General features: G+C 43.6%; 1 protein-coding gene across 6 annotated transcripts in view; it reads right to left on the bottom strand.

The window, feature by feature from the left end:
- The window catches only part of SPEN (spen family transcriptional repressor), a 92,513-nt gene extending 80,392 nt beyond the window's left edge, over positions 1-12,121 (bottom strand). For all 6 annotated transcript variants that reach the window (XM_027609792.2, XM_027609802.2, XM_027609820.2 and 3 more), the window contains exon 1: positions 11,817-12,121. In XM_027609792.2, the coding sequence (XP_027465593.2) occupies positions 11,817-11,899 (83 nt within the window). In that variant the 5' untranslated portion in view covers positions 11,900-12,121. The remainder of the gene's footprint in view (positions 1-11,816) is intronic.
- Between the last annotated feature and the right edge of the window lie 2,989 nt (positions 12,122-15,110).

Here is a 15,110-nt window from a genome sequence, read left to right as displayed (position 1 = left end):
GTCAAATAAACAAATAAAATCTTAAAAAAAAAAAAAGTTTAAATATGCTGCTACTATTCTATTCTTAAACTAATGGTTTGCTTAAACCAATGGTTCTTAACTTTTTCATGCCCTGGACTGGGTTGATAGTCTGGTGAAACCTACAAACCCTTCCTTGGAATAACATTAATAAAATAAAATGAACAAGATTACAAAGAAAACCAATTATACTGAAATACAATTATCAAAATACTTTAAAATGGTTCCACTCAGGGGTGCCTGGGTGGCTCAGATGGTTAAGCATCTGCCTTCAGCTCAGGTCATGATCCCAGGGTCCTGGGATGGAGCCCGACAGGAAGCCTGCTTCTCACTCTCCTGGTCCCCTGATTGTGCTCTCTTGCTCTTTCAAATAAATAAATAAAATCTTAAAAAAATAAAATAAAGTAAGTTCCACTCATACAAAAATCAGAGGACAGGGGCGCCTGGGTGGCTCAGTCAGCTAAGCGGCTGCCTTAGGCTCAGGTCATGATCCCTGGGACCAAGCCCTGCATCGGGCCTCCCCGCTCAGTGGGGAACCTGCTTCTCCCTCCCCCTCTGCCTGCCACTCCCCCTACTTGTGCTCTCTGTCAAATAAATAAAATCCTTTAAAAAAAAAAAAATCAGAGGTAAAAGGTGATATTAACATACATCACAGGAAAAGAATTTTTTTTTTTAAGAGAGAGTGGGGAAGCGGCAGAGGGAGAGAGAGAATCCCAAGCAGGCTCCACACCCATCCTGGAGCCCAACTTGGGGCTCCAACCCACGACCCTAAGATTATGACCTGAGCCAAAACAGAGTCAAGATGCCTGACTGAGCCACCCAGGCACCCCATGGACAAAAATGTTATCAGTAAAATTCACACAGTGAGAAACTCTACAGAACAATCAACCTGGTTTGCAACAAATTAAGTTGTAAGGAAAGAGGGAGATTAAAATCTACAGATTAAAAGACTTCAATAGTCAAAATGTACATCAATAAGTAAATAAACTGTGGTATCTGGTGGTGGTGGTGGTTACAATGATGCCTACATTTCTCAAAATTCAAGAAACTTTACACTTAAAATAAGCACATTTTCCTGTATGCAAATTAAGCATCAATAACTTTTTTTTAATTTACTGGGGCTTAAACTCACAACCCCAAGACCAAGAGTCTCATGCTCTACCAACTGAGCCAGCCAGGTGCCCCCCCCAACTTTTAAGTTTTTTAATAAAATTTTTAAAGAATTACATTATCACCAATTATAATGAGTGTACCTTAAATAGAGCCTGAGTTTAAAAAAAAAATTCTTAAAACACACACAATCAATTACAAACTTGAATACTGACTGGGTATATGAAAAAGGAATATATCTCTTTATAACAATCCTTATCTTCTAGACATAAATACTGAAATATTCATGGATGAAATGTCTGGAATCTACTTCAAAATAATACAAACTGTACAAACTCCAGCATTCCAGGGCTTGTGCCAAAGAATAAGGGTCTTAACTCACTAAGGAACCTGTTGGGTAAGGACCAAGAGTATACAGAGGGAGGAGAAAAAGTAAGTTGAGTGCAGCCACTTTGGAAAACAGTATGGAGGTTCCTCAAAACTTTAAAAATAGAACTACCACATGATCCAGCAATTAACTTCTGGGTATTTATCCAGAGAAAATGAAAACACTGTGCATCCCCATGTTCACTGCAGCATAATGTACGACAGCCAAGACATGGAAACAACCTAAGTGTCCAGGCACTGAAAAACGGGTAAAGAAGATGGAGTGTGTCTATACACGGCGAAGTACTAAACAGCCGTAAAAAAGAAGGAAGCCCTGCTATTTGAGACAATGTCGACGGACCTTGAGGGCATTATACTAAATGAAGTCAGAGAAAGACAAATATCATATGATCTCATTTCTATGTAGAATCTTAAAAACAACAACAAAAACCACAAGCTCATAGATAGAACAGACGGGAGGGCGGTGAGTAGAAGGGTGAAATGAGTGAAAGAAAGGGGGTCAAAAGGTACAAACTTCTAGTTAGAAACTAGTCACAGGGATGTAATATGCTGCACAGTGACTACAGTTAACAATACTATATTATTTGAAAGTTAAGAAAATAAATCTTTTTTTTTTTAAGATTTTATTTATTCATTTGAGACACAGAGATACAGAGAGAAAGAGAACATGAGCAGGGGGAGAGGCCGAGGGAGAAGGAGAAGCAGGCTCCCGCTGAGCCAGGAGGCCGACGCGGGGCTCGATCCCAGGACCCTGGGATCATGACCTGAGCCGAAGGCAGACGCTCAACCATCTGCGCCACCCAGGTGCCCCTAAAAAAGTAAATCTCAAAAAAAAAGTGCTCAACACGGGGCACATGGCTGGCTCAGTAGGTGGAACGTTAGACTCTTGATCTTGGGGTTCTAAGTTCAAGCCCTACACTGGGTATAGAGATTACTTAAAAAATTAAATCTTGGGACGCCTGACTGGCTCAATATGGTGACCATATTGAAATATATACAAATATCAAATTATGTTATATAACATTAGTTTCAAGTATATGTCAATTATAACTCAATTTTTTATAAAAAAAGTTAAAAGTCAGTAAGGTTTGGGGGAAGGTAGGGCAAGGGCAAAATTTTGCTGAGGTACCACACAGTGAGTGACTGACAACCAAATAAATGAAGCAATGATGATTCCTAATATTCTCCCTAAGAAATAAACTTCTTTCTCACTATCCCCTAGTCTGTGTGACTCAGCATATAATAAAGCTCAGACTGATCGAGTGATTATGCTCATATCACCAAGTTGAGTGGTGGATTAGGACCGAAACTACAATTTTAAGAGTCAAGTAGCTCTATATCTGTTTTTAATTTTTATTTACTTATTTGACAGAAAGAAAGCATAGGTAGGGGAAGCAGGTGGGGGGAGAGGGAGAAGCAGGCCCCCTACTGAGCAGGAAGCCAGACGTGGGACTCCATCCCAGGACCCTGGGATCACGACCTGGGCCGAAGGCAGACGCTTAACCATCTGAGCCACCCAGGTGCCCCAGATGTTGGTTTCTAAATACCATCCTACACTAAAAGGAACCAGGACTTCTTGGAAAAATGACTGATTACAGGACAAGGGAAGTACATGTAAGCCTTTTTATGACTGAAATAAGAGAAATGCTTAAAGAGTGATGGGGAGATATCAAAGGGACACAGTAGCCAGTTTGAAAGAGCTCCCACTGGTCAAACATAGGACAATATGGGTATCAAATAAGCCCTGGACCAAAGCTCACTGAAAAAAACAGAAATCATAAGTATTATACACGTACACAGAAAGTTCCTACCTACAGAAAACTAAATATAGAAGGAATCACAGCACTGTATTTACAGGCAAGAGTCATCACTGCTAAGGCTGGTGACTATAGGTTTAATAAAAGAAGACTATCAACGTAACATTAAAATATCTCCCCATAAAATGCTAATCAAATACAAAGGGGGAAATAGTAAAGACATTAACTTGAGTAGGTGAGCAAAATTAAACTAATCTCACCAGTGGTGGCATGGATCCGTACCGTTTGCCTCCTTGTATGTTACTCTGAGAAGGGCAGAGATCATTTCTGTGGTATTCTTGCGAAGAATGCATGCCCTAATCTGGTCATGAGGTAATACTGGACAGACTCAAGTGGAGGGTTATCCTGCAGAAGGAAAGGCCTATGTTTTTTTTTTAGATTTTATTTATGTATTTGAGAGAGAGCATGAGCAGGGTGAGGGGCAGAGAGAGAAGCAGATTCCCCACTGAGCTGGAAGCCAGATGCTGGGCTCGATCCCAGTACACCGGGACCATGCTGAGCTGAATGCAGATGCTTTACCAACTGAGCCACCGAGGTGCCCTGAAAGGCCTGTGCTTTGTAAGACTATCAGGCACATGAGAATTAGGGAAGACTGAGAAAGGGTTCCAGAATGAGACACAACCACCAACAGCAATACATGGCTAAGTTCCTGGACCAAAAAAGGAAAAAGGAACACTGTTGGTTGGGATGGCTGGTATCATGTGAATGGGGTCTATGGGCTGGGCAGTAGTATTGTACCAATACTGACTTCCTGGCTGGGAAGACAATGAGGTGCAGTGCAAGAGTGTCCTCGTTTTGGGAAGGTATATACTAGAGACTTTAAGGGTAACAGGATATTATGCCACAAAAAGACAAGAGAGGGTAATGGAACAAATGTTGCAAAGTGCTAACAACTGAGGAATCTGGATGAAGGGAATGTGGGAATTCTTTGTACCATTCATGAACTATATTCCAAAATAAATTTTAAATGAGAAAAAATGACATTGGTAAGAAAGAAGTGGATCTAAGCGTGGACTGGCCTTCATTTTGGTGTACCAATTACCATCTTTTCTCTTCCTTCCTTTCCTTCTTTCTTTCTTTCATAAGCAGAGTTAGTGTTTTATAGAGAGACAGAGAGAACAAGTAGGCAGAGCAACAGGCAGAAGGAAAGGGAGAAGCAGGCTCTCCGCTGAGCAGAGAGCCCAACACGGGGCTCGATCCCGAAGCCCTGGGATCATAAGCTGAGCCAAAGGCAGCCACTTTAACTGAACGAGCCACCTAGGCGCCCGACAATTACCATCTTTTCAAAGAGGCTTTACTTATTCCTCCCACCCCCATGACTCTCTATCCCCTCCTTTGCTTTAATTTTCTTCGTAAGGCAGGATAGGCCACAATTGATGGTTGTTTGAGCTGAATGCTGGGTACATGGGATTCACTTACTCTTTTTCTATTTTTGTATGTTCAAAATTCTCCAAAGTATAATTTTTTAAACTATAAAACAGTAATACATATGCATCTTTATTAATGCATTGAAGTATGCAGCAGCAAGTCTAAGAGCTACTTTAGTTTCTAAGCTGTGATGAGCATAAATGACTTACAAACATGGAAATGAGGAAATTAGAAAGAATCCTCTGCATGGTGCAGGGTGACTGGGTGGCTCAGCCCATTAAAGCCTCTGATTTCTGCTGCCATATTTTGGGGTCCTGGCCTGCAATGAGACACTCCTTGGGCTCTGCGCTCAGTGGGGAGTCTGCTTATCCCTCACCCTCTCCCTCTGCCCTCCACCCCCACCTTGTGTGCATGCACGCTCTCAAATAAATAAAATCTTAAAAAAGAAAATTAAAAAAAAAAATTCAAGGTGATTTACAAGGAATCTTGAATACAAAAGAGCCTTTACTGCAGACAGTGTAATAGCATAATTTTTAAAAATTAATGCTTGAGGGACGCCTGGGTGGCTCAGTCATTAAGCTTCTGCCCTCGGCTCAGGTTATGATCCCAGGGCCCTGGGATCGAGCCCCACATTGGGCTCCTTGCTCAGCAGGAAGCCTGCTTCTCCCTCTACCAGTCCCCCTGCTTGTGTTCTCTCTCTAGCTGTGTCTTCTGTCAAATAAATGAAATATTTTAGAAAATTAAAAAATATAAATTAATAAAAATTAATGCTTGAGGGGCACCTGGGTGGTTCAGTTGGTTAAGCATCTGCCTTCGGCTCAGGTCATGATCCGGGAGTCCTGGGATCGAGCCCCATGTCGGGCTCCCTGCTCAGCGGGGAGCCTGCTTCTCCCTCTCTGCCCCTCCTCCCGCTCGTGCTCTCTCTCAAATAAATAAATACAATCTTTAAAAAAAAAAATTAATGCTTGAGACAAAAAAATTTACCACCTACCAACTTAATGATTTATAAAAAACACGAATCACTGTATGCCAAATATCATTTTGTAAAATACAAAAATTTTTTTAAAGATTTATTTTTCTGAGAGAGAGAGAGAGAGGCGCGCGCACAGGAGCAGGGATGGGGGCAGAGGGAAAGAATCTCAAGCAGACTCCTGACTGAGAAGACAGCCACATGTAGAGGCTCAATCTCACAACCCTGAGCCGTAATCAAGAGTCTGAGGCCTAACCGAATGAGCCACCCAGGCGCCCCTAAAATACAAAATGTTTAAGAAGAGTACAAATGTCCTAGTTTTCAAATGAAAGGAATGAGGTGAAGGTTAAAAAAAGAATAAAAAAAACCTATAAATGTATCACACATAAAAGTTCATACACTGGGGCGTCTGGGCGGCTCAGTTGGTTAGAGCGACTGCCTTCGGCTCAGGTCATGATCCTGGAGTCCCTGGATCTAGTCCCACATTTGGGCTCCCTGAGTCTGCTTCTCCCTCTGACCCTGCCCCCCTCTCATGTGCTCTCTCTCTCAAATAAATAAAAAAATTCTTTAAAAAAAAAAGTTCATAGACTGTGTGTAAACATAAGAATATAACAAAGTCAATACAAGGTCTAATCAGGAAATCTTCATTCCATTTGTCAAAATTATCAAGTAAGCCAAACTCTGGACTTTACACACACAAAGACATAAATAGCTCTAAAGATTAATGCTGGACTAAAAATCTAGCACCAAAACAAGCAATGGGACAAACAATAGTGTTTCCCATTTGAATTTTCCCACAAACGTTCATTAACTCTAAGAACTGGAGCAGTTCCTTATATAATAATCTTTATGCTAAATTTCAATTTATCTCTACATTCAAAATGAACTCCTAAGTAATTAAATCCAAGAATTCACTAAATTTAAGGATTTTATAGAGACATTCCTTTGTGGGTTTTAGATGTTTACAATTTTCAACCTGGGAAACGCAGACACGTGTAGGGGGAAAAATCTGAATATCGTAATACTATAAAATTATACCAAGAACATCTCTTCATGGCACAGCATATTTCCACACAGTGAAAACAGGTAGCACACAAAAATTATACGGTTTCTAATAAAATGATTAAACATTCTAACTGAAAAAAAAAAATAAACAATAAACATTCTAACTGGTTTCCACAACAGAGTATGCTATTTCCACTCAAAACATGAGTAGCTCTAAGGCGAATAATAATAATAAAAATAACAGTAAAGGCTAGAAATTTAACTATAGAAAAATATTACTTTATTTTGTCTCCTTGTTCAGCAGGCCAATACAGGTCTGTTTCAAGGGCTTGAACAACATTTATTACAAAGCATCTAATAAGGAAATTCAGGAGCCCAATTTTAATAAATATATATACTGAAGGTATTTGTACACCACAATGCTTACTCTAAATACTACAGACTAGGGGTGCCTGGGTGGCTCAGTCGTTAAGCGGCTCAGGTCATGATCCCAGGGTCCTGGGATAGAGCCCAGCCCGCATCAGGCTCCCTGCTCAGCAGGAGGCCTGCTTCTCCCTCTCCCTCTACTTGTGTTCCCTCGCTCGCTGTGTCTCTCTGTCAAATAAATAAAAAAATCTTTAAAAAAAAAATCACACTGTACTTTAAAAATAAATAAATACTATAGACTAGTTAACTACAGCTCAAACACCACAGATTCTTATAAGTAAAAACAGAAATATATCATCTCCAATTGCATGTACTAGTTTTCACAAACTATTTCAAACATTTTTTTAAATTTAAGCAAAATTTCAAAGTACGGAGAAAGTGAGACTTAGAAGACTATTTGGAAAAACTTTCACATTACCACTATCTTGTAACTTCTATATAAATCTTCCCCAAGCATGAGTGCTCACAGGATTAGAAGTGTCTCATAAATCAAGCCTGAAATCTCTTCATAAGCATACCAAACAATACAACGCCTGAGCAATCAAGAATCTACAAGACAGTTGGAAAACGGTGCCCTCCACAAGTCAAACACCACCATTCTTCCTGGCACCAAGCCCTGTTTTCCTCCAGTCTGCCAGAGGCATCCTCCTTAGGAAATTAAATACAACATTTCACGCATTCTGTATTAATTTTTTAATGCTATTTCTCAAGATAACTGAATTTTATTTTTAAAATGTACAAAAGCCCATCACAAAAATAAATATCGAAATTATAACATTCAAAACCAGAGCTGTTTCTACATAGAAACTGGCTGGGCTCTAAAAAAGAAACGATGTAGCAATGATGTAAGACTAGAGTGAGTCAAATTTGTTTGAAGTCTAAAAATATCTCTAGTTATAGAATACTCAAGACACGGAAATTCTTCCACTATATTTTTACTGTGTCCCCAAAGCAAAGATATCCAAATACATGTAACATGTAACATGTATTCCAGCTATTTTAACTCGGGAAACCATTGTAATAAGACATTTAAAATTAGCAAAGCCGAAATACATTTTTAAATGGGCCTCATTCTTCGACAAAATTTTTACATAAGCTACCTTGCTCTACCTCTGCACAATCTTTAACGTCTTCTCTAAAACTGGGGATGGATGGGAAGAACCTGAATATGTGATTTACTTAAAATGGGCAAATAAGATACAGAGAATTTGATGTTCTTTAAAGGGCTCTATTCGTTCGATTCTAATTCAGGGAATCGTCTTTACACACACCTCTCTTACAACTAAAAGACAGCAACCAATTGTTGTGTAACTCCTCCCTTCCCCCTTCAACCCAGCTACATACAAAGGAAAGGACTTTCTCTATTGTGCAAATTCAGTCCCTGCAATAGATCTTTGTTAACTAAAATCTGATTCAGAAATAGTCCCCATTTAATTTTTTTCAACCGGCACAGTAAAATCTGTAAAGATAACGAACACAACAAATGTATTCTTATTGCAAGAAGGTAAAGCCAAATTTTAAAAATGCTCTGATTACATTTTAAAGATTAGGTCTTTCTTTGGTACGGAGAGAAAAAAGCCAAATCAGCATCCTTCCCTCAATCTATTTTCCACCAAAAACACTGATCAAAATGTAAATAATACAAAAAGATTTGGTTCTGACCCCTCCCCCCAAACACACACAAAAGCGCCCTCTAAGCTGCCCTCTAAACTGCCCTCTAAGCTGCCCTGCTCCCAAAACGGTCTGGTTTAATCTTAAAAAAACAAAACAAAACAAAAAAAACCACAAAAGCCTAATCATGTTACAAGAATAATCATTTTGAAAATGTTTTATGTAATGTATTCCCAATATACACCTCTTAATCCTGTAAAACAGTTATTAGTTAATGTTGTAATTAGCTAGGGAAAAGGGTAAAAGCTGGTAAAACGTATTAGAGGGTTTCTCTCATTTTGATTTCTAGAAAACACTAGAAGTGAATTATCTACATTTTCTTGCAGAGCTATCAGTCTGGTACAACTACCTTTTGATCCCTTTCACTTAAATTACTCAAATTTCATTTTCCTCCCCGTAGCAATCACACATTTTACAAAACATTTTCTACAACAGGGATAAAAGGCTTTGAATTCCTCCAAACAGGGTCCCTTTAGCTCCACAGCTGGAAAAGCGAAAACATTTCTTATACATATTTAAGAGTAAGCAAGAAACCATAAATAGAGATTACCTGTCCCAGGGATCGGGTGGGAAATGGGGGATGGGAACTGGGAATCCCGAGGTCAGAGGTGAAGGGGAGATTTTTATCTGTAAACCCTTTACACTCCTTAAACCCGTAAGAATGCACTGCCTTTTCAAAGGGCTAAGGACGCCTGTTTAAAATTTTTTAAAAATCAAAAGAAAGGAGTTTCATGGCCACGCGGTCTGCTTAGTTTTAAGATAATCTGCTTTAATCAGTAGCATCTGCTTGTGCTCTGCAATAGGTGAAATACCCCTTTAAACGCAGTCGTGAGCAATGTGCCCGCTAAGCCCTCTTTAATACAGTAACGTTCCTCCAGACCTCCGCTTTCGAAGGCAGCTCGCATCCTCCGCCCCCTCCTCCCTCTGTGCATTCTGAGATCTGCTCTGCTGATTCCCACATAAAGTGGGTCCTGGCCGCCATTTTAGAAAGTCATTCACACAAGCGGGACGGCAGCATCATCCACTTAAAAACCTCCCAAACTCCCTTGGACGATCTCCTCTTTCCTTTCCCTCACCCCTCATCCTGAGCGGAGTCAAACTCCCTGCAATAGGCATGCAATGTCTCTGGAATGTGCATAATGCGAAATGACACGTCTGGCCACAGAACACTGAGGAGAAAAGCGAATGCTGCAATGCACGTGTTTGCACGTCGGTACCGACGAATTTTCCAGGCAGAGACCTACAGAGAAAGTCCACAAAGAGTTAAAAGGGAGCACACTTAAGTGGCTTTTCCACTCCAATAATCTGCACCTAAGTGACTTTCCCACCAAAGCACTGAAGATACCGGGGCTGTGGGTGGAGGTAAAGGGTGGAGCAGCGCCAGGGAGGGAAAGTTCCCATCCGCCTCCCAACTGAGCCCAGGGTCTCGCTCTCTTTTATCACCGGGGATAGAGGCGAGTTTTTGCTCCCTGCCTGCCCTAGCCTGGTTTCTCAGCACAACGTAGTAAACACCGGGAGAGTCCCTGGAAGCGCGCCTCCCCCAGCCCTGCCGAGGACAGCTTTAGCAGGTTATGAATGGCCTCACTATTGCCGGCTCCTTTTCACACGCGGACACGCGCAGACGCGCGCTCCAGCAGTGAAGATTTAATACCCCAGTAACAGCAACCACCAACAGAATCAATGATCCTCCATTTAAAAGACAGAGTGGAGCTCTGCTGCCTCTGCTTCCATTTCCCTATCCAAGCTGCTCAGGAGCAAGCGACGCAATCTATTTTTCCCATGGTGACTCACTAATAAGGGCGCTCCATAATTTCCTTCACTCACTAGATAGTAAGAGGAATTAAGAGTAAACCAAACTTAAAATCTTTCAGGGTCTTGAATATCGAAAGAAACAGTAAATTTCGAGGACGATCACGAAGATTTGCTACCGTGCTTCACAATTTGCACCCATCTTCAGCAAATCGTCACTTTTCAGTATTTTATACCGAGGACCCTATCTGTTACGGCACACATACGTTCCACAAAGAAAGCAAGCGCTTAAACGCTACTGTATAAGATGTATCAAGAACAACAGTGATCCCCACATTTCACTGACAAAAAATATTCTGGGAAGTTTTAAAAAGCTATTATCTCCTGATCTTAAAAGATTTGCATTCTTCTAACGACCGATTAAAGAACTCTGGGCGGGAGGGAATCACCGTTCTTTCAAAGGCGGCCCCTCAGTGCAAAGCCGGCGCGGCGGCGGAGGTAGAGATCCCGAGGCTCTGGGGCTCCGACGCCAGCTGGGCACCGTCCTACGTGCGGTGGGTCTTCCACTGAAAGCCCTCGGTCCTCACCACCCTCCTCAGCCAAGGACCCCAGAGGGCTGAAGGCGGCCAGGAAGACGAAAGAGCCGAAACAGGCGCACCAACTTATTTACAGACACCATACTCGCTAGTCAACCCCGAAAAAAAAAATAGTAATTTAAAGAGAGAAAATATGAGCTTGCCATTTCCCTGTAGTTTCTAGGTCTGTAAGCCGTTCGTGAGAGGTACCTAGAACCTCGTAGTTGTCTCCCCAGTTCGGAGCTGCTCCTACACCACCTACCGAGACTTGTGTCTGGGCAAAACCTCTCCTGTCGCACAAACCCCTCCCTCGGTTAGACATTTCCAAAGCGTCGGCAGGGCGAGGAGCGGGGAGTTGCGGCGGGACTCCGGAGTTGGCCGCGCCGGGATGGGGGTCCGGGGCAGCGGCGCGCAAGGACGCGCGACCCCACTCCTGCCCGGCCGGCTTGCGGACACCCTCCCGGCGCCGGCTCCGCGGAGGCCGGGGGACAACCTCCTCCTCGCTGGGGCGGGAGAGGGCGGCAGCCGGGGCCGCTCCGCCGAGGCCCAACGCCGCGACGCGGGCCGAGCGGCGGCCAAACAGCCGCGCGCCCCCCGCACCCGTCCGTGGGTCTGGCCCGGGTCCCTCAGCAGTTCCGCGCACGGGGAGGGGCCGGCAACGGGCCGGGCGGGCAGCAGCGCCCGAGGAGAGAGCGCGGCCCCGGGCCGCGTGTCACTCACCGTTTGAAATGCTCGATGATCTTCTCTTCCCGCACATTCTCCGGTAAGTTGCCCACCCAGAGGTGCCTGGTTTCCCGGACCATGCTGGGCGGTGTGCCGGCGACCGCTGGTGCGGGTTCTCCCTCGCCGGCTTCGTACGAGCCCGTCAGCGCCGGGAGGCGGGCGCCGAGGCGGCGGCGGCGGCGGCTGCGGCGGTGGCGTCGGCAGCGGCGGCGGCTCCTCCGGCTCCCCCCCGTGCAGAGACCATCCCTCTCCCCCAGGTTCTGACTCTCGGGCCTCGCAGCTCCGCTCTGCCGCCACCACACACCCGAAGCCGACCCTCGCGCTCCGGCGGCGCATGCGCCCGGGCGGCGGCGGGCGGGGGAGCGGGGAGGAGGGGCGAGCGGGACCCGGGCGGCAGGGACTACGACGGAGCTGGCGCTGTGGCAGCCGGACGCTTCCCACCGGCGCGCGCGCCCCGCCTCCCTCGCCGCGGGCACGCGCGCGTCCGCCCGCCCGCCGAGACCGAGACGCCGAGTTCCTCCCAGCCGGCGCGCAGGCGCGCGGGGGAGGGAGGAACGCGGGGCCTGAAAGGAACGCTCGCGCGCCCGATCCTGATGCGCAGGCGTGCAGTCGCGCAGAGAGCCGGCCGCGGGGTGGGCGCTTAGTCAGACCTGGGGCGCTGAGCTTGCAGAGATGGGGACGATCTCCCGCCCCTCAAACAGGGGTCCCAGGCGCCGGCCTGGAGGAAGAAAAGAGAGAAAGGGAGTTGATTTTGATAAGGCTGCGTGTCAAAGCCGCTGCCAGTGCCTCTCCTAGGACTCCTGCCCCTACTCACCCTTCGACCAGGAGCTGGCCGTTTCCGGGCACTTGGATCCCCGCCTGCTTGGGAAAGTGTCAGAACAAGGCCGCCCTTCTCACTGACCAGCGAAGCAATGACGGGTTCAGAAACCCATCCCTCTCAAGAATAATTAGCTTGTAACGTTAAGCAACTATTTTATATAGGATCTTACGAAACTGCAAGATATCCTAGCTGATCGTTACGGTATACCAGGAATAGAACTGAAATGAGACGGCTACGTGTCCAATATTGTAAAAGGGATTTATATAAAGGATTTACTGTAATTTAATATTTAAGCATAGGAACGGATCAGACCTCTGGCCTTTCCAGGCCTAAAGACCACAGCTGAACTTTTATATAAAGGCCAGTTTACAGAACCCCGGAGAAAACCCACAAAATTAAGACAAACTATTGAGTCCAGAAAAACGGAATCGTTTGGAACAGTCAGCAACTCAATTTTCTTTTCCATTTTTTATCTACAGAAACAAAATATCATAGGTGCGGTACTTCAAGTACACACCAGATTTTAAATATTGGGTCTCATTCACTGCCTCCTTAAATACAGGCAATTTATCACCAAACTATGCTATTTTGGATTGGAAAATATGGTCACCATAATCAATGGCACTAATACCTGGAGTCACCTGTGCATAGTTTCTTTTGTTCCACAGACAGTAATGCTCCCAGTAGTTTTTTTGTTTACCATATAATCTAACATAAGCTTCTTAATGATTGTGTCCGACTGAGAGTCACATCAACTTTTTTTGTATTTGGCCTAATAGTCCATACTATAGGGGTGCCTGGGTGGCTCAGTCGGTTAAGCGTCTGCCTTCAGCTCAGGTCATGATCCCAGGGTCCAGCCCCCAACTGGCTCCCTATTCAGTGGGGAGCCTGCTTCTCCCTCTCCCTCTGTCCCCTGGCTCATGCTCTATCCCATAAATAAAATCTTAAGAAAAATAGTCCAGGGATGCCTGGGTGGTTCAGTCAGTTAAGCATTTGCCTTCCGCAGAGGTCATGATCCCAGGGTCCTGGGATGGAGTCCCGCGTCTGGCTCCTTGCTCAGCAGGGAGCCTGCTTCTCCCTCTGCTGCTCCCCCTGCTTGTGCTCGCTCTCACTATGTCAAACAAATAAATAAATAAAATCTTAAAAAAATAGTCCATACTATACTTAATAAATTTGATCAGTTGAGATAATCTGTCTTCCCTTCTCAGGACATTGAGGAGGCTAAGCAAGCCCCAGCCTTACACAGTTGCAACAATTACAGTACAAGATGCGCTTGCTAAGGAGCTAACCTCACCCTCCATTTGAAATGATTTTTGGAATTCTGACAAATTATTTCTAAAACTTCTAGATTCTGAGCCAGGTAATTTAGCTGATTTGTTTAACTTCAGTAAGAGTCAGAAACAGAAAGAGGAGGTAGAGAAAAGCTAGAAACAAAAAAGCCCCACTACAATAGTGGCACTCATTGATAATTTAGGTATTTAGTGCCCCCCCCCAGAGGCTGACCTTGTCTTCATGCAAATCAGTCATTAAATGAAATGGAAATTTGTGTTCTTGAAAATATTATGGAATGGATTCCTCAGTAAAAGCAAATCAAATCACATTCAGATGAAGGATTAGCCATTTACATTTGGCCATTTCTTTTTCACAACTATCACTTAAGGAGTGTCAAGTCAGCACACTATTAACCTAAATTCATGAACTATATAGTTCTGCATATACGGCTGCAGTTAACGTTGAACTGACATGCATTTTTCCATGAAGCATGAATTTCAATACAAGCAACCCCAATTTGAAACACATTTTAAAATAGGATGTAAATTACCCATTTAAAACTTGATAGGCTCTGAATTAGCTGAAACCTCTTGGGAAAGACCAAAGTGTCACCATGAAGAACAGAAGAGATTCAGTTCAATTGCATTATTAAGAGGAGCAACTGACAAGACGATTCACAAAATAACGTCTTGCAATTATAGAAGTAGAGGGCATATCTCACCTTGCATGCAGACTTCAGTTAAAATCATGCTGAGGAAAAATTCAAGGGCTGAAAAAAAAAGAGGGGGGAGCCTTTTAGAAGCAAAATCATTAGATGAAAGACTAGTTAGAGTAATTATTGAATATGGTATCTTGTATCCATGTAGGACTCCCACAGAATAAAAGGATAAACCAGAACAAAATAAGCAATTAAGATTTTTTTCTAATACTTTCTCCATGGCACAAGAATGAGGGGACATTAAGTAAAAGTTAAAGCAACATGCTTACCAACTAAAATTTTTTTGAACTAGTTCTTTTAGGTTAGCCTAAAGGTCTTGTTATATCAGTGCTGTTTTTCCATGCAAAAAGCAGAATAGATACTTAATTTTTGGAAATTAATTTGAAATAGGCAAAGTTATTTACAAATACTTTACAAATGCCTTCAAGTCCCCCACGTTTGGGAAGTAGTGGAGAAGAAACCTGGTGGAAGATTACCAACA

This window comes from Zalophus californianus, chromosome 4 (genome assembly GCF_009762305.2).
Source record: "Zalophus californianus isolate mZalCal1 chromosome 4, mZalCal1.pri.v2, whole genome shotgun sequence".
Taxonomy (NCBI): domain Eukaryota; kingdom Metazoa; phylum Chordata; class Mammalia; order Carnivora; family Otariidae; genus Zalophus; species Zalophus californianus.
Note: the sequence above shows the minus strand (reverse complement) of the source record. Positions and strands in the feature narration are given on the sequence as shown.